The 20271-nt window shown below is 34.8% G+C and overlaps 2 protein-coding genes and 1 long non-coding RNA gene across 5 annotated transcripts in view; 2 read left to right on the forward strand and 1 right to left on the reverse strand.

Annotated features, from left to right (window-relative positions):
* Positions 1-4844, forward strand: part of LOC110031244 (probable sucrose-phosphate synthase 1) — a 38316-nt gene extending 33472 nt beyond the window's left edge. The window contains exon 13 of the mRNA XM_020734358.1: positions 4212-4844. Coding sequence (XP_020590017.1) covers positions 4212-4488 — 277 coding nt within the window. The 3' untranslated portion in view covers positions 4489-4844. The remainder of the gene's footprint in view (positions 1-4211) is intronic.
* Positions 4845-6484: 1640 nt separating this feature from the next.
* Positions 6485-19528, forward strand: LOC110031245 (heptahelical transmembrane protein ADIPOR1). Of its 3 annotated transcripts, none has more exons than XM_020734360.1 (6): positions 6485-6622; positions 11003-11418; positions 11506-11598; positions 11919-11976; positions 16735-17430; positions 19452-19528. In XM_020734360.1, exons 2-5 carry the CDS (start codon positions 11123-11125, stop codon positions 17422-17424), a joined length of 1137 nt encoding a protein of 378 aa, XP_020590019.1. In that variant the 5' UTR covers positions 6485-6622; positions 11003-11122; the 3' UTR covers positions 17425-17430; positions 19452-19528. The 3 variants fall into 3 exon arrangements, with proteins under 3 accessions (XP_020590019.1, XP_020590018.1, XP_020590021.1); XM_020734359.1 differs by having other exon boundaries at positions 11013-11418; XM_020734362.1 differs by lacking the exon at positions 6485-6622 and adding an exon at positions 9469-9569 and having other exon boundaries at positions 11013-11418.
* LOC110031246 lies at positions 7700-8239 on the reverse strand. The gene is made up of 2 exons (XR_002294715.1): positions 8163-8239; positions 7700-8037 (listed from the first exon to the last, which is right to left on the reverse strand). It is a non-coding gene; the product is annotated as an uncharacterized LOC110031246 (long non-coding RNA).
* Positions 19529-20271: the final 743 nt, after the last annotated feature.

Raw genomic sequence — 20271 nt, forward strand, 5'->3', positions numbered from 1 at the left:
GGAGAGATTATCATATTTAGGATACCATTTAGGAATCTCATGCTCCCTTCCCTTATATTCTTGATGAACTCACTCTTGTCTCCACTATAACAAATCAACATGCAAAATGAATCTACTACTACTCTAAATCCTTTCACAGCTCCCACCAAAAACCAAGAACTTTGTGTGCACCTTATAGAAAAAATCTAGTGCGCATGTAAGGAACAATATGCAAAATCATGAATGTAAATCAGCAAAACCAACTTTACATTTTCTAGGTACTCACACAGAGGTTGGGTCAACACAACATGAATACTAAGGAGCACAAAAATGCACAAAACACTTGGTAGAAGAATTTGTGAATATTGAGGATTATCATTCTTTTATAAATCCTTTTTTTAGAACTTAGATAATGTGCGGGTATTAAATTCAATCCAAGAGTCTTTATCTGTTCTTGCTTGGAAAAAGGTCGTGGAAGCATGTATTCTTGATCTTAAAAAGAATGGTATATGTGTCACGACCTAGTCTAGTACTTAGAATTAACCAAGATGGGTACTACAGTCGGACGGTATTAATATCTAATTAACTATCCATATTTTTAAAACTTCCAATACATATAAAACAACAGCTAATATTTTTAAAACTTCCACCACTCACCAAACGTTCGCAAGTATTGACCCACAAACATATGGTGAAATATGTTTGTGGTAATACCGGAAGTGCTGGTGCTCTAGGAGACACATGTAACCATATGTCAAAGGCAAAATTGATTTCTTTTCATGCAATGGTTTTTACCACATTACATAATATTCAAAGATTCATTCTATGCACATACAAGTATGAATTGAAGAACGTCATACAAGGAATGCAAAGACAAGTGCAAAGCAATGCAACATGCAATTGATTGGTCAATCAAACCAAAGTGTGGTTTTATGATCGACCTTGGTGGCCGATCGAACCAAAGTGGGCGATCGATTGAGCTTTGGTGGCAAATCAAACCAAAGTGGGTGATCGATTGAGCTTTGGTGATCGAATCATATGTGATTTTTTGACTGGCTTTGGTGGTTGATTGAACCTAAGTGATTGATTGATTTGACCTCATGGCTGATCGAACCAAAGTGTGGTTTTATGATCGGCCTTTGTGGTCCATCGAACCAAGGTGGGCGGTTAATCGGACCTTCGTGGTCGATCAAACCGAAATGTGGTTTTGTGACCAGTCCTGGTGGCCGATCGAACCGAAGTATGGATTTTTGATTTAGCCTTTCGTGGCCGATCGAACCAAAGTGAATAATCCGTCAAGCCTTGGCGTTCAATCAAACCAAATGTGAATGATCGGTTAAGCCTTGGTGGTCAATCAAACCTAGTGCTTGGATTTATGATCGGGGCTTGGTGGCCGATTGAACCAATGTGAATGTTTGATTGAGCCTTGGTGGCCAGTCAAACCAAATGATCGGTTGATCGGGCTGGGATGACCGATCGAACCGAAGCGGTTTACACAATTAAAGTGACAATCAAGCATGCAAACAATGAACCAAATGTATTTGATAGCAAAATAAGCTGATCCTAGCATTCTCACATAGGATCAATATATGGATTTGCAGTTTAGCCATGTCCGGTTTTGGCGAGGGATGTGGGAATCTCCCCCTTCGATTTTCTCGAAGGAGCAATTCTCCACTATGTCATAGGATGAACTAGCTACTAAGTTTTCCATCCTACGACTCCCCACAATCTTGTAAAATAAGGTAGCTACAGAGCTTTTCTTACATTCGCGCAGTCCAAATATTCCAACCCCTCCAAAGGGGATTGGAAATCACCAAACAAGCGGGAAATATAGATTTCGACCCGCTTAAGCTTAGTTCTGAGGGTTGTAAGGAAAGTGCTCGGAATTTGCTAGGGATTTGGCCACGAATTTAATTCCTAACCTAGGCTTTCTCTAAAACATAATTGGCCAATCAATAGCCATATGACGGTGCCGATTAATGTGAGTTGGCCAACTTGCCTAGCAAGGGAAATCAAACCCACAACGACATCACAAAGCTGACAAATCAAATGGAATATGACCGAGTCGACCGGTATCGTTCGACGAATCTAATCGTTTGATAACGGGCAATCGATTGAGTCGGATGATATTGGCTATCCGGTCAGACCTGTCTCGTGTGGGTGACCAAACCTATATCAACATAACAAAATTTATTCCTAGGGATGGCTAGAAAAGGAAATGCAAGAGTTTGAAATCGATATACCTTTGCAATGATTGCGGTCGTGATTTCTTTGCTTATTCGAGCAATCGGCGTCCAAGTCATGCACCGCATACCTCACAAAACATATGCAAAATGAGGAAGGAACAAGTGAGAGCAGGAGGTATGCTAGCATCTTTGATAAATGATTTGAACATGTAAGTATGTTCGACACATACCTTTTTGAAAAGGGTTGCTTAGGACTATAAGCCTTGGAGCAGTCGCCGCCCTGCTGGCGGTGTGCTTCGACGAGGGAGAGGCAGTGAATTCGTCGGTGGCGGCGGACTGCTGCCCGAGAAAGGGAGAGGCAGCCGAGCCCGCACTAGCAAGAGCGTGGCACAAGAGCGGCGGCCGATGAGAGGAAGGAGGAGCTCGGGATGTCGACGAGGCATCTCGAGAAGAAGCTGATGCTGGCTGGGGTGATGCCAGCAATGCTTGACCAGCGGCTGTCTGGCCGCGGGATGGTGCGAGAGGTGAGGCTAATGCGAGGGAGGCTAGGGCATCACGTGAACCTTGCTTGCGTAGGAGGCTAGCTGGAGGGAGGCTTGTCGGTAGGAGGCTCAAGACCTATGAAGGTTGTCGGCGGCGATAAGGAGAGGGGCGTGCGATATGAAGCAAAAATGGGGAAGGGCTTAACTAGCGGACTAGGCTCAAGCTCGACCTCGATAAGGAGAGGGGTGTGCAATCTTATTTGTTGGATAAATGTATTCCACGACTTTTGTGCACATTAGAGAAGAACAATGAGAAATTCTGATCGGGTTGGAGCGGTAGGCGAAAATTGGAGTTTCAGGAGTTTTTGTATGGCGCAATCTCGTCGTGCGCTATTAAGTAAAGGGACAAAAAGTGTGGTCGTGTGATTTTGTGTGCGGGACAGCGGCAAGGAGACGAGCTTCAATGAGTGCTTTCGACTCGAGGGAAGTGGCTCAAGTAAGAGGGATTGGAAGGCTTATGTCGAGGCAGGGAGATGAGGGTGACGTGCGGTGAGAGACATGTAGGTTGTGACTCTTGTGAGGTTGGATCGAGCAACAAAGTCGGGAGACGGAGACACCTTCAATTGTTGTGTCGCGGCAGGGAAATGAAGGATGGAGGGTGCTGATTCGAGCTTTTTGTGAACTTTGATTTGTGAACAAGAAGACAAGGGAGGCAAAGGAAATCCAAGAAGGATTGTGCATTAGAGGGGCTCGGTTTCAGTTCTGGGAGCCATAGACGGGCGAGATTCACGGTAGAAGTAGGTGGAAGGGATGAAATGGATGGGAGACTAATGTGTACGAAAGCAAGAGAGAGGGTGAAGTTTTAGAGATTTTTGTACGTTGTGATCTCATCGTTGCATTCACACTAGCCTTTTTTGTGGCCGTATCGCTCGAACAGGAGAAGATGGGTGCATTCTGGAGGAAGGAGGTTGCGTCAAAGATTTGCTAACATGGAGACAAACTTAGTGAAAGTTGGTTTTGGTTCCGTGGTGTTTGCGTGAATGAGTTGTTTTCGAAGCAGGGAGGAGGATGGGAATGAATAGAAAGTGAGAACCAAAGATGTGTGAATGGGAGTGGGGGGGCTTTGTTTTGCGGTTCGAATGTAGAAAATAAAGAAAGCTCATTATAACAGTTTTTATGAGGAGGAGCCAGAGACAAAGCTGGGGCAGTTGCAAATGAAAAACCTAAATCGGTGTTAAGTCATACATAAGCTTTTAAAATTTCATTTAATATTAATTAAGTATAATTTAGCTTAATTAATAACATTAATTGTTTTTTACAGCCATTTAACATCAACAACCTGATTTTGTGAAATTGAATTTGAACTTTATTTCAGAAAATACATTCAATTTTATATTTCTTCAAAATGCTGATAGATCCGAACTTGAGGATCTTGTGAATATGCATTCTTTAGTACCTCTCAACTGAGTTCAATTTGTTTTTCTTTTTGTTTTGCAATCAAACTTAAAAATTAAAATTTTTTCCCATCTTAGATGCTCTTAAAGCCTAATCGAGATCTCTCCAGGTACTTGCATGTGAGATGGGCCACAGACTTGTCTAACCTCGTGGTATTTGTTGGTGAAAGTGGTGACACTGATTATGAAGGATTGCTGGGAGGAATCCACAAAACTGTGATACTGAAGGGAGTCTGTAATGCACCAAAACCTCCAGTCTCAATCAGAAACTACGCACTCCAGGATGTCGTTGCATTCAACGGCCAAAATATTGCCAAAACGGAGCAAGGCTTTAGTTCCGCTGAAATACTTTCAGCCCTGCAAAAGCTAGGTATACTGAAAGACTAATTTCTCCACCTTACTTCAAATAAATCTCTCTCTATTCTCTTTCTGTATATAGTTCTTTTAGCTCCAAGTATCTTTGTTCAGTCTGGTCATCAAGGTCATACATCTCAACCTTTTTCCGTGTTGTCCTGAAAACAAGGGATGTGGCTTCCTCATGTCTGGCCATCAATTTGTTAACTGCATAATCTCTTGTTTTTTCTATTCCTTATAATATATTAGCCATTTCATGAAGGTTACTGTAATAATTGTTCTTTTCAGTAAACGCTTTGCATCCTTAAATTGTGTTCATGTATAATTAAAATACATTTGGCTCATTGTAATTAATTTTTAGTTGGAAAATATATCCAATAGTATCAGTATTTTGAGACTGAGTTTTTCTCCGTTTTTCACTTTTCATTAAACTTTACGGAATGTCTGCTCTCCTATGTCTATTGCTTGTCTACTATTTCATAATATTAAGGGATAGGGAAGAATTTTGTATAGAAATTTTAAATGATTTGTTTATTTATTTATTTATTTTTTACTAGTTTTGGGTTTGAAGATGATGTAATTACCGTGATGTCAGACTCAATTTTGATCTGTTGCCCACGCTGTTTGCACTGTTTTATGTTCTATCATTATAAAATTAGCTTTATTTTGGAGCCACATTTTCTCAAATGGTATGAGTTGGTTTAGCTGAGATTAAGTGTTTCACTCAATTTGTGGCTCTCATGCTCTTTTGTGATAAGATTTTATTTTGGAAAATTTACATACATACTAGACAGTTCTTACATATTTACATATCCAACGTTTAAACATTCATATTTACTTTCATGAGGCTTTGGTGTTATAAAGTTATGCATGAAAAGATGTATTTCATTTTTAAAAAATAAGTGATGTTTTTGATGTGATATTCAAGATTTGTGTTATGTAAATATGAAAATATGGCTTTTAGATATGTAAATACATAGAATTGTGTGATAAATATTTAATGCCCCTTTTATTTTATAGGGTGTGGCAATTAATTTGTATTTTTTTTTTTGTGTGATGGATGACTATTAAGGCATATATGAGTAAATTCTCGAATTTAATATCAAATGATTGTTTTGAACTCTTAAAATATAAGGCTCAATTTTAACGCATTTTTTGTGGCTAAGCTTTCAAAAAAGTTTGTTGTTCACGAACAACTCGTGTTCGACTTGTTAAGTAGCTCGTGTTCGGCTCATTCGTTAAGTTAATGAGACGCACATGAATAATTTTCTTAAGCTCAAATTATTGATAAGGTGAACGCGAACAGTTCTTTGTTCACTTGTGTTCGGGTCGTTGCTCAAAATAAAAAAAATCATATGATTATTTATATAATAATATATTATATATATTATGAAAATAATAATAAATTATATATTTTTATATCCAAGTTTAAATCAGGACAGCTCGTGCGGCAATGTGGTCGTGTGTCTTCTATTCCAAATAATTTTAACGAGTCAATTTCGAGCCGAACACGAATAAGAATTTTTAAATTGATGAGCTGAACACGAACATATTGTTCACGAGTCTATTTCGAATAGGAGCCGATTTTGAACATGAGCAATTTCGAGCGAGCCGAGCTTTTACAACCCTATTTCAAATAACAAACTCGTGTTCTATAATTTATTCTGTACAACAAAACAAAAGTAGTTGAACCGAGCGGGTATATTGGAGTTACTACGATTATTTATAAAATTACTTATACAAATATCGTGATTTTTTTTCTCATAACTACTAATAGTGTTATAAGTTTAGGAAAAACCAGATAATAACTTATTTCTTACAACCATCAAATATCATATCTGGCCACTAAAAAGTTATATCAGCAAAGAAATGAGGCGGCAGAGAATAAAATAAAGAAAGCTGAGAGAAGCACAAGGATAAGTGGATTTTTATTCATCCATGTTACATTTTGATAAACTGTGATTTATTTATAAGCGTAGCCCATGACATACTTGTAAATAAGTCGGGTACAATAAACATTGTACAGAAAGCAATATGAATCTAAACGAAATGTTGAGATGCTGAGAATCCCTAGCATGGGAAAAAAGTAGCGTCTTAAGACACATAGGGGGCATGAGCGGATCTTGGATCTGCCGGAGCAAGCCGATATTGGACGGAGAGTAGATAAGTATGATTTTACCCCCTTCAAACTAATGATTTGAGCTTCGAATCATCAGGTTGCAAGTGAGATCTTGTGTCTTTTGATCAACAAAAGCTTGGTGAAGATATGATCTTTGTTTAACAGATGCTTTAGTTGAATATGTTTAAGCTTTATGTGATCTCTTATAAAATGGTAGTCAACTTTGATATGCTTTGTAGGTTGACTTGTAGTGATGATTGAGGTTAACTTCTGTACATGTCGTTGGGAGAGGGGGGATGAGAAGGGTTGTTTTTTGGGTTGTTCATGGTGAGGTGGAGGCTAGCGGTCTAGGTTGTTGTTTGTAGGGGAATACATTTTCAATGAACTGAACATTTCTTGAGATTATGATTTTTTTAGCCAGAGTATCGAAGCATCTATAACCTTTGTATTGCACGTTATATCCAAGAAAAATGCAGGAGGGTGGTGCCTTTGAAGAGAATATATTGTGTTATATTGTTGCCAAGGAAAGCATAAGCAACCAAAGCTTTTTAGATATTAATATTCAAGAGGTTTGTGATAGAGTAGTTGGAAAGGAGATTTGTGAAGAGTATTGGTGGAGGGGATACGATTGATGAGATTTTTAGCAGCTTGAAGCGCATCATCCAAAATCGGATGGGTAAGCGAGCAACATTTAGAACGGTACGAGTGGTCTTTTATATGATGTTTTTGTTAGAAAATAAGAGAGACAAAGAAGGTGGCTAGGGTTTTTGTCAATGATCACCCAAAACTCATTACAAGAATATATATATATATATATGTACAAACAGGAAAAGACAACACTACCCATAAATGATAGAGAAATAGAAATACAAAACTATATTTAACAGTTTTCTCTTAGCAATATCGTTTGTTGAGGAGTGTAGGGCTAGCTAAACTAATGGGTAATGCCGTTATGAATAAGGTATTCTTTCAGTTCGCTTCATATATTCACCACCGTAATCTGTTCTCAAATATTTTATAGTTTTATTAAAATGGTTTTTTTTCATGTTATGAAGAACAATAAAATGTGAGACAATTTCTGATTTGTATTTAAAAGGCATGCATCAATAATAGCGAGAAAAAGAGTTAATAAATGTGACATAATATCTATAACCTTCCAAGGAAGGATGAGGAAATGGTCTCCATATGTCAGAATGTATCATATCAAAAAGTTTACAAGTTCTATGACTGTGAGGGAAGGGAAGATTATGACTTTTATTTTGACAACATTCTTGACATATAACATTAGCTGAAGGTAGTTGCAGTTGTGATTGAGAACAGGAAACCATAGTCAGGACATGATGATGTGGATGGCCTAATTGATGATGCCACTGGTTGGAATCTTTGACAGTATGGAGCACAGTGATGCGATATAACCCTTGATCAACAACTCTTGTTAGAATTATTTTCTGGCTTTTTGGATCCTGAATTTGAAACTCATTAGCATTAAAAATAATTTGGCAATTGTTATCTTTAATGAGTTGGTGTACTGAAATAAGGTTGTTTAATAGTTTGGGAGCATGAAAAAGAGGTGAAAGAGTTAACTTACTGTGTTCAGGAGTAGGTAGAAGGCTCTTACCAACATGTGTGATACATGTGTGTTGGCCGTTTCCAACGATCACTTGGTCGATGCTTTGGTACGGAACTGGTTGTTGCAGATTTGTAAGGTGAGGGTAAGATGCACTGCAGCACATGCACCCATTCTTGTTGGTGCATTTGAGTGTGGAGAGCTGTGATGAAAGCAGTGAATGGTGGTTTATACTGTAAATTTATGTTTTTTTTGTAGATTTGATAAATAAGAGGAGATCTAGATTTGGTTTGTTGCTTTTGGTAATGTTCTTTGTGTTGGAGAAGCTCATGCTTGAGCTTCTTGAGGTTTGAGACCCCCCTTTGTTTCTGTACAACGGTAATGTCGTGTGTTGTGCGTTCTTGGCAGTTTCGTTGGCAATGTTGCACTCTTTGCTGTGAAGAAGAGAGTAGAAGTCTTCTAGCTTTGATTGGATAGAGGGAGGTATGGAGAGCTGTTTTAAAACCTTGATAGCTGGGTGGTAGCCTGTTGTGGGTACAAAGTATAATGTCTTCTTGGTCCACTGTGGAGCCCGCTGCGGCTATGTTGTCCATAATGTTTTTGATAACCGTGAAATGCTATGACATAGTAGTGATTCACCTCGTGACATTATGCAGTTCATTCTTTAGTTGAATGACTCTTGATCGGTTCATGGATTAGAGTGCTGCATATTTTGGCAGTAGTGTTGAGGTAAAGGAGGTAGGGAAGAATTGAGGGTGAAATTGTATACAGAATTGCTACAACAAGATTCTTATCCATCAGGTGCCAAGTAATGTTAATGAAGGTTTTCTTGTTGAGTATTGTTTTCATTTTCTGTGAATTGGGTGATTTTGCTATCAAGAAAAGGGTTATATCCGCTAGCAGTAAGAAGTTTAGAGACTTTTATCTTCCATACAAGGTAATTGTCTTGAGTCAGGGAAGTAGTAATCACATTCTTGATATTGATACATCAGGAATTTGGGGGAGCTTGGGATGTTAACTTCTTTGATTTTGCTAAAGGTGGTTGAGAACTGTTGTTCTTCTGTGGCGATGGAACTAGGAGAGTCCATCCTTGTGAAAGGTGATTCTACTATGATACCAAGTGAAGAAATGAGGAGGAAAGGAACAAGATGAAGGCAACAGAGAAACAGTAAACAAGAGATAAGTGGATTTTTATTAATTCATTCATCTAGGTTACATATTGAGAAACTATGACTTTATAAGCATAGCCCATGACATGTAAATAAGTCAGGGGTACAATAGACATTGTATATAAAACAATATTAATCTAAACGAAGTGTTGAGCAGCTGAGAATCCCTAGTACGGGAAGAGAGGAGTAGCTTAAATGCAGAAGGGGCGAGAGCAGAGCTTGGATCTGCGGGAGCAAGCTAATCTTGGACGGAGAACATGTATGTATGCTTTTAATATAGCCAAATAAATTTTTAAAAAACAATACCAAAACAATAGTCAAACAAATATGTGGCAACTATCTCAAAACACAAATCAGTAAAAATAGGGGGCATTTGCATGCATACCACACAATGCTTATGTATTTTCATATATACCACCTAAAATTTACCTTTTACATTTATAGCACTCAAATCTCACTTATCACATAAAAAAAATCAGTATTTTATTAAAAAAAAAAAGTAAAATACACCTTTTTTTATTTTTATGGTGTTTATGTAAAAATTGAAGTTTAGGTGTTAGATATGTAAATATATTGATATGTATGTAAAACTTCCAAAAAAAAAACAAAACAAACCTCAAAGGTGGGAGAAATCACACCAAGTGCATAAAGTAAGTATTAGATAGCCTTAATCTCAATGATAGTAAGAATGTGTATTTGTATGATACTACCTATATTCATTTATTTGAGGCATTTATATACATACTACACAACTTTTATGTGTTTACATATCTAACACCTAAACTTTAATATTTACATTCCTTGCACTCAAACCCTTGGTATCATCTCAAAAATATCTCTATGGTCTGCTTTTAAAAAATTAAATATTCCTTTCCATTCATATGCTTCATACCAAAGCATTATCAATGCCAATAAGAAAGTTTAAGTGTTGGATATGTATATATAAGAAGTGTTTGGTATGTATGTAAATTTCCCATATATTTTTTAATATATTTTAAGAGAATGACAACAAAAATAAAGTGACTTGAGTTGTCCTCCTACTCCATCTTTCTACACAAAATCTTTAAAACATCCAAACCTTAAATCCATCCCACCCGCCCTCCACTCTCCTTAAAATTGACAGGCTGTGTAGTTGTTGGTTGGGAGCCTATTAACTTTGAGCACATTAAATTTCAGAATTGTGTTTAAATTAGCATAACATCATCACCAAAAAAAATAAAAAATAAAAAATTTAATGGGACATAGCGGCCTCACAGTGGGACCCACTACGACCTTTTTGAAATACAATGGGACCCACTGCGCCCATATGATAGGCTATAATAACTCCCCTTTGTTTTTTTTAATACAAAAAAGCCCTATTTGCAGCTGCCATATTTATTAGGCAACGCTCCCCCATTCGTCATGAAGAAGTTACTTCTCCTTCACTCATTTAAAACTCTTCGCCTCCACGCCAACCGTAACCCAACCTTCATTTTCACAGCCCAATTATTTATTCAATTATACGGTAAACATAGAGAGAATCAGCATAATCCATTTTGGCTTTTATACCACAAACCCAACTTTCCAACCAAGAAAAACCTGACACACAGAGAAAGAGAGAGAGAGAGGGCATTATTAAATGAGGCAGATGAACCAGAAACTAAGTAGTTGTGCTAAATGACCTACCATCAACAACTTACTAATAGCTAACAGTTAATTACAGGTTTACATAAGACGCTAAACACATCATAATGCACATAGTTAATTAAACAAGGAAGCAGACATAGTTAAAGAGACAAGTAGGAGAAGAAGGAATTCAGCATATTGAGGCCGATGGTGGAAGAGAGAGGAGTTGAATTAGAGGAAGCCATGGGCATGGAAGAGAAACTCCAAGAGACTGCTGATACATACAAGAAGAAAGGAAGGAAAGGGAAGAAAGGCAGGATGAAACAGAGTAAAAAGAAAAAGGATGGCGGGATTGGAGAGTACAAGCTTGTGAATTATGAGGATTTGCCGGATTACATGAAGGAGAATGAGTTCATAAGAAAGTATTATAGGTCCGAGTGGCCAATCTCCCAAGCCTTCCTCAGCCTCTTCTCATGGCATAACGAAACTCTCAATGTTTGGACGTACGTTCCCTACCTCTCCCTCCCTCTCACTCTGTGTATGTGAGATTTTCTATTATTTTAATTTTTTTTATTTTTGTAATCTTGTAGGCATCTGATTGGATTTTTGTTGTTCTTGGGACTAACTCTGATGCATTTGAGTGATATGCCTCAAGTGGCAGATCTCATAGGCCATCTCCATGGGTGAGTTGATCAGCATCTTCATTGATCATATATAGTTTCCAATTTTTATGTGCTTTAAATTGATTTTTATGGCTAAATTCTCTGAATTTCATTTAATCTTTATGAAGTAAACATTTGATCAAAGTTTTAATTTTCAGCAAATTTTACTTTTTTTCCCCCATCGATATGTCTAGAATTCAGGTTAATTCCTTGATCGATATCATAAGCTGCAAATCATATATTATTAATTGCTCTTAAAAATTTTGTTTAAATTATTGTTTTTTTTTCATGAAGTTCTGCTTCAATTTTCTTGATCATGCATCAATTTTACTTATTTGCAGGTCTTTCTCCTCAAAGGCAGTAGAAAATGTGTCCTTAAATCAAGGAACGCTCTTCAGCGTACGTGCTTAATTTCCTGACCATCCCTATGATTCTAGCTCTCTTTCTCTTATATATATGAAAAAATTACATACAAACCCATACAATTTAGATGTATTTAAATATCTAACACTTATATTTTTTTGCATGTATGTATAAAAATTTAGATGTTAGCCTTTCTCTTATATATATGAAAAAAATTACATACAAACCCATACAATTTATATGTATTTAAATATCTAACACATTTTTTTTTGCATGTATGTATAAAAATTTAGATGTTAGACATCTAAGTATATACGAATTACGGTTTTGCAAACGGTACCGAACAGGTTGAAAAATCAAACAGAAAAAAATTGATATGACTAAATAAGTTATATTGTACCAAAATCAAATCAAAAGAAAATATACTTATTTGGTTCAATTTTGATTTGATATTTGAAATTCTAAATAGGATTTGTGTTCATTTAATCCATACTGACTGATTGACATATTTGTTAAACCAATAGTTTGATGAATTTAATTTAACCATAATATAATTTAATTTTTGGGTTTAACTTTTTTTTTTGTCAAACCAAGCCGATATAGTCAAATCAAATAACCATTAAATTGTAATAAAAAATCAAACCATGATTCATAAACCAAAACAAATTAACCAATTGGTTTAAAGCATTTAATGCACACCTCTATTAAGAATAGTGTGATAGGCTAGCAAATAAGCTTTTGATGATAAATATAATAAACAAGTACATTACAGAAATAATAAAATCAACATCGCTTAATTTTAAGGATGTTTTATCATTTTTTAACCAGTACAGTTTTTTAGCTAGCCAATTAATCAAATTGGAAATTAGGCCATCAAATAAATCAATATGTTTGACAAGCACTTTGTGCCTGAATTTGATTAGTTAATTAATTTTTTTTTTAATTAAGTAATTGAAAATTTTTAAAAATCTAATTTTTTAAATCATTTATGATCATGATTAATATTATTTAATGGTCGTGAAAAAGCTTAATTCAAGTAGAATGCTTTCATGGTTGTTTAATTAACTAATCAAATAGATTTAACAGCTTGATAATTGATTCATTTATGATCATGAATTATCTTATCTAAAGCTCCTAAAATGGCTTACATAGAAGCTTGATAATATGCTCATTTAATACTCCATTATAAATTTATTTGATATGTGATGGTGTGAAATTAATTTTTTTATTATTTTAAATTATTTTTGTCCATAAACTTAAGATATTTATTTATTAAACCACATGTTTTCAGTAGTTCATGCAATTTGATCTTATTGTCAATGGTAATAGGTTGCTTATTAAAAATGATTAGGCTTATTCATTTAGTTAAAGTGCAGTTCGAAAGTGTTGCTCATTAATAGATGGATAAGACTCATTTGATTAGACAAAGAGTCATGCTAAACAAATTATAATTTTAAGCAAATCAGCTTAAACACTAAAACAATTACTTGAACAAGCTTGAGCCTGAACTCAAATAGGCTTTTGGCAAACAAGCTCAAACTAAAACAAACCTCTAAACAACTCTGGTCACTTCATTTGCAAGCGATTGATGATATTCAAACATTTCAAATCATAACTATTTTGCCAAATGTCTTATTATATTCAAAATTGTTATAATTTTACGATCTTTATTATCTTAATTCAAAAGCCATCTAATGTTCAAAATAGCTCATAAGAGATATAAAATTTGAGATAAAAAAAAAACTTTTTTTGGATGTTAAAACTTTATTTAGTCTTTAATATGATCTTTAAATCCTTCCTAAATTTTTATAGCCAATGAAACAATTGGAAACTATAATCATACCTTGTTAACTCTATTGGATTTGTGGTTTTGAGAGCTTCCAAATATCATATTCTATTTGCTAATAATTGGTTTTATTGGTGGAATTCATAATCCACCATTATTCTAGCAAAATCCTAAGCCAACTGGATTGATTGAGTTAACTTATAATTATGATCATATAGTCAGGGGTGGGCATGATTCTACACTTGATTAGTTGTTAATAGCTATATATATATATATATATATATATATATGAAATATTCTTCTATAATATTGGATAAATATCACACATCTTTCTTCAAAATCTATAAATAAAAAATATTCACCTCTTTTTTATTACTTTAAATTTTAGAATCACAAAAAAAAAATTAAAGCATTTTCCAACTCATAAGAATCAAGTCACTCTTTGATTTTTTGGATTCTCCCTACATCATCAACTAAGAGCCATCTTCTCCTTCTATGTATGAGCAAACATATTGATTAACTCCAATCAATTTTCCTAAAGTTTATAGTATCTCCTACACTATTTTGCTTCATGCCATTTAGTGTACTCGCCTCACTCAAAGTGCAAAACTTGATTAACCATTCTTACTGGTCATTTTAATGATCTCAAATTCTCTTCTTTGTTAAGCTTGATCATTCATTGAACTAGCCTTATCAAAGAGGATCAGCTTAATTTCAAAAATAGACTGCCAATTTTGATCATTCATTCCAACTCATTTTAAGAGAGTAGCTATGTTTCACTACTTCTAATCATCCATAAATATTAGCCTTCTAAGCCATCCCATCCAATGAGAAGGATTGTTTATGCCTTTCTCCATCTATAGATTCTTTTTGTCTAATCCTCCCACTCTTTACATGAGAAAAACTATTTCCAATTATTTCATATAATTAGCTAACTTTTACAAAATAAACTACTCCAACTACCTCATTAATGATGACTTTGAAATATCCATACTCTTTTTTTTTAGGAGATAATCTCATTCCTTATTTTTTGCCCAACAACTTTCAGTTGTTTAATCATCCATTCTCATTGGAGAGGGACTAACTTGATCATCTTCATAGCCAAATAATTTTGTGTCATTCAATCATCTTTTCTTTTAAAAGGGACCAAATAAATCTTCATTGTTGCAATAACTTTGCGTTGCTTAGTCCTTCTTTATTTCAAGAGGAATAGTCCCACTGTTTCTATTACTCAAGATTAACTCCATCACATGTAAACCTCAGAGTCGTTCAATCAATCTTCTTTACTAATTAATTTAAGGTCTCTTATTACCCCATTGAGGAGAGAACAAATTGACTATCTTGATTCAATGGCCTTCATAATATTTCTCTGTCAATTAACTTTTGCATTTAGGATGTGTTGTCTCCTCCATAAGTCTAGAAAACCTAAGGCATCCCTAGCGATTTGTCTAACTTTTTAGTGTTGATCGGCTTCTTTCTTTTAGGGCATGCCATTTCCACCTCTAAAAAGAGGATGCTATAGTTGTCTATACTACTTTCTAATTTGGTGTTGTTCCACTTGAAGTTTGCAGCTTGTAATGCCCTTGCATCCCATGGAGGATTATCCTATTACTAGAAATATTATCAATATCCAAATTTTTTGTGTTATATAATATAATCTTCAAATTTGATGCATTCTAGCTCACACCTACCACTAATAACTGTTATTTCAATCATATAAAAACCCTCAAGTTTATTCTTTTTGAGTTTTTTGTAGAAAAAATCATAACACCTCATTAGATCTGGGATATTTTTTTGTAGTTATGATGATCAAAGTTCTTCTCCCTCAAGTCAACTTCATGATCACACTATAGATTATTAGCAAGCAATATGCAATAATGATACTTCTATTGATAAATTGAGGCACTTTAATTCTATGTTCTTGATTTCTTTAAATTTTGATATTTTTGATTTACTATGTACTGTTTAATATGTCAAAATTTTAAGTATATATGTATTTTAAAATTATATTAAGTGAAATTTAGTTTATTATGTTTCATTTTATTTTTTCATAATTATATTTTTTATCATTTGTATTTCAAATTAGAGGATCTAAAATATCGATAAAAAATTTATTTATTTTATTTTTAATAATTATTTTTCGTATCATTTGTATTTCATATTCGAGATTACAAAAGAATTTATTAGGTAAACTTAACAGATTCATATTGCAACTTTTGAATTAAAATTTTGTTCACATATGTTTGAATTTTTATATATATATTTATCTTTTAAGAAAACTTAAAAAATTGATTATATACATGCAAAGGTGGGTGTGTTGTAATGCAGTTTAAATCCATGCATATATAGATTAATAATTTATAAAGTTGAAAAACATGATAACTTCACTTTTGATATTTACAATTCCAATTTATGATTTCGCTTAATGTTTGGACATTTATGTTTAATTATATTTCTCACAAATAATGAACTGATTTTACATGATGAACCTCAAAAAAATTAATTTCAAAATTTTTGGATGAAATATTTCTAACTGTATTATTAATTTGTATTTTAAAATAAAAAACAAAAAATGATAAATTTAACATAAAATCATTAATCTTATGTGCTTACGACATATTTACTTAATAGTATGTGGTAGATAAATAAAAATTAGAGGAATTTGCAACAACTTTATTAATTTTATATTTATTTATCAATCTAAAAACTAAAGCTTTATATTTAGTTACATAATTCTATAATATATAAATACTAAAAGTGATCATTAATATTACTTTATCTATAATAAAATGCCTATTTTTTTATTTCATTTTGTCTTATACAAAAACATATATTTCAATATTATTCAAAAATTAAAATATTACATAAATAAACATAAATTATAAATAATGGAAATATAAATATATAAAAATTCAGTGATATGTGTGCGAATTCAGGTAAAAAAAAATAATGATTTCCTGTTTGGTGACCAAACCCTAACCTTCTCGTTCCGTTCTGCCAAATCGCAGATGGCGGCGCCAACCAACAACCACGATCACCATCATCCCGACATCTTCTCTGTCCAGCACCGGCCATCAACCAGTGCGGCCCCTCGTTGGCCATTCCTGGTCTTCCTCTCTGGATCCATGCTCTGCCTCATAACCTCCTCCCTCTGCCACCTCCTCTGCTGCCATTCCCACCGCCTCAACCTCATCCTCAGCCGCCTCGACTACGCCGGCATCGCCGTCATGATCGCCACCTCCTTCTTCCCTCCCATCTCCTACGCCTTCCTCTGCGCGCCACGCTGGCGCTACTTCTACCTCTCTTCCATCTCCTTCCTCGCAGTTCTCACAGTTATGTCCCTGCTCACCCCCAAATTCACTCACGGCTCCTACCGGGCATTCCGGGCCCTCCTCTTTTCTGCAATGGGACTCACCGGAATAGTCCCGGCGGTGCATATTACTGTGGTGAATTGGTCGGAGGCGAGGCGGATGGAGACGATGGTGTCGGAGGCGGCAATGGCGGCTTTCTATTTGGTTGGGACGGGGTTTTATGTGAGCAGGGTGCCGGAGAGGTGGCGGCCCGGGAAATTTGATATGGCCGGACATAGTCATCAGATTTTTCATGTCTTTGTGCTGGCCGGAGCAATGGCGCATTATGTGGCGGCGCTGCTGTTCTTGGAATGGAGGGATGCGGTGGGATGTGGGAGAAGCTCATAGCTCGAGGTTGGAAGTTTAGGGTTTTTGTTTTGTTTTTTTAAGAAATTATATATTCTTCATATTGAATTTTTATTATATTTCACCCAAAATAAAATTTGATGCTAAGTTAATCAAATTTTATTTTAGAAATTATTTGTTATCACATATATTGTGTATACAAAAATATTAAAAATAAATTATTTTTATGAGGTTTTGTTTGATATTTATTAATGTGAATTTTTTTATGCTTATCATGCTCATTAAATTAAAGAATTTCTAGTTTTTTTATTTTTAGATGTAATATATTTGAAAAAAACTTTTAGTATCTTTTTATATGTATAAGAAGTTGAAAGAATGATATTTTGTAATAGCATAAGAAAATTATGTATATAAGTTATGATCGATGACCATGACGGATTAGCATTTTTGTTGGGGAAATCATTCTATTTTGTTGTATGATTATTTCCTTCAGATTATAGCTTTGATGTACGCTAAAGTTGAAAGTTTTAAGAATTGAACATATATTTCTTAATTATACCTATAAAATTTTAACAATATTTGTGTGTGTGTGGGGGGGGGGGTTGGTTTAATTTTTATTTATACAATTTATAAGACCATAAGAAATTTTTTAGCATGAATTAATAGAGTGATTTAGAAAAACATACTTCAATGTTTCTTCAAGCTTTAAATCAAAGGCTTAAACATGAATTTCAAGAATATATTATTTGTAGGAATAAATAATGAAAAGGAAAAAGAATAATTTGAGACATTTTTTTCTTTCATATTAATTTTTCTTTTAAAATCATAATCAATTTGTGAACACTCTAGGCTGGAACAGGGTAGAAAAAGATGGAAGAAGTTAGACTAGAGAATATTTTAATGTTTCTGGGTAGATTCAGTGGGCTCCTTACACTGCATAATTTATTTCTTCCCCCCCTCATTCCAAGAAGTAAAACTCTATTTATATGTGAAAAAGTCAGGAATGGCTTGCATTAACATATTTTCTCACGATGGAAAAATATGTATGTCATATCATGCAGGTCTTAAAAATCTTGGGGGTGTCAGAGTTTGAATATGATATCAGGAGTAGAGCAGCCCATTTTTGTCAACTTGCTATAGAAATTTAATCAACTGGTTAGCCTAAGCTAATCTACATAATCAATGCCCAACCACATTAGGATCTGAGCAAGAAAAGAATATAAGAAGGCATTGCTATATGAGTTGAAAAGTGCTTATGTTGCATGCCTATTCGCCCTCCCAGAAGAAGTAAGATTATATATGTATGCCAAAAAAAGAAAAAGACTTGCATGGGCATATTTTTTGAGGTAGGAAGATCTATATCATGTTGTTCAGGTTCTGGGGATGATTATGCGGGTGTTAGAGTTTGCAGATGACATCAGAGACAGAGTAACCCTTGTTTGTCAGCATGTTACATATGCTTAATCCATAAGTTCTCATAATCTAACATTCATAATCAAAGCCCTATTGCATAAGTTTTGAGTAGAAGAGTGTCTATATGGTCTTGCTAGTTGAGTTGCGAATTGCTTATGCTACCCTGCATGTTCGCTCTCCCGGACTAGTGGTTTTGCTACATTGGCCACTCTTCGTGTTATCAACTAATGTGAGGGTTTTTGTTTTTTGTATTAATGGGGTTGACCGGGGCACACTCTAACAAGCTTTTATAACACATATGCTTAGTTGATTCTTCGAGCAATGTTGGTTGGATCACATAGATGGTGACGTGCCATTAGCTATGTGAATGATATTTAGTTCCTAAATTTTCTTAGCTTTTTTAAAGGTACCGTAAAAATTTAAGAGAATGTATTTTCTTAGAAAATAATTCAACTCATCATTAATATTAACAATGCATATTTAATGTTATGTTTCATTATTGGTTCTTTAGAACACCCTTTAGATTGCCATGCGTAGAAATCACCATTTATTTTATCTTTCTATCCCAATAATGTGCATGAACTCCTTTATGTTTTGCACAGTTTTATCGATGAAATTGCATATTAAAGAAAGTTATTTTTATGTTTTTCTTGCAGGTACAACATGTATTAGAAGTGGAGCAAAGTGGAGAAGAAGTGGAGCAAAGTGGAGGTGACAGAGCTAAAAAAGATCCAAGTGACCGGCGCCTTGGCTACAGATTTTATGGGCGCTTAGACGCTAGTCCCTCCAAGGGAACCTAAGAGGCTGACACCTAAGTGCTAGCCTTTGGGACGAAAGCACCATTGCACCAGGGCCTTAGCATTAGATTTTTGGGTGCCTAGGCACCCATATCAAAACTGACAAAAACAAATAGCCTGACGCCTGGGTGATAGATGCCAAAAACTGCATGAACAGTTTTCTACAGTTCCTCTACATGATTTGGGGAGTTATTCAAACAAGGAGAAGAGTTCTTACGAAGAGTTTTGACATCCTTTTAGAGGAGAATGAAGGGAGATCTTTGATGTTTTGTTGTAGGATAGAGTAGAAGAGCATTTGTGAGGGAGTTGGAGAGAATTTCAATTGTAAAGTGAGGAGAGACATGAGGAGCGCACAAAGGGTACTAGGAGATTCTTGGGGAAGCATTCTCAGCACTTTGTAAAGGGAGAAAGCTAATTGTTGTCATTGTCTTTCTGCAAACACAAATCTATAATGAATCTACTTGTTTTCAAAGATGCTTTGTGGCATTTTCTCAATGCTTTTTGAGTAGTCTTGTTACCTTTTCCCTTGTAGTGATTAAGTAGAAAGTGTAGGAATGAAAGAATACTTTTAAAATTATTTTGTAAATCTTTTATGTGATGAGTAACCTTCAACTTCTTATTTACTTTTCATTCTGACCAAGTGATTAATTAAAATATGTTGTGATCCTTAATGAATCAG

The sequence above is a fragment of the Phalaenopsis equestris genome, unplaced genomic scaffold (genome assembly GCF_001263595.1).
Source record: "Phalaenopsis equestris unplaced genomic scaffold, ASM126359v1 Scaffold000796, whole genome shotgun sequence".
NCBI lineage: Eukaryota > Viridiplantae > Streptophyta > Magnoliopsida > Asparagales > Orchidaceae > Phalaenopsis > Phalaenopsis equestris.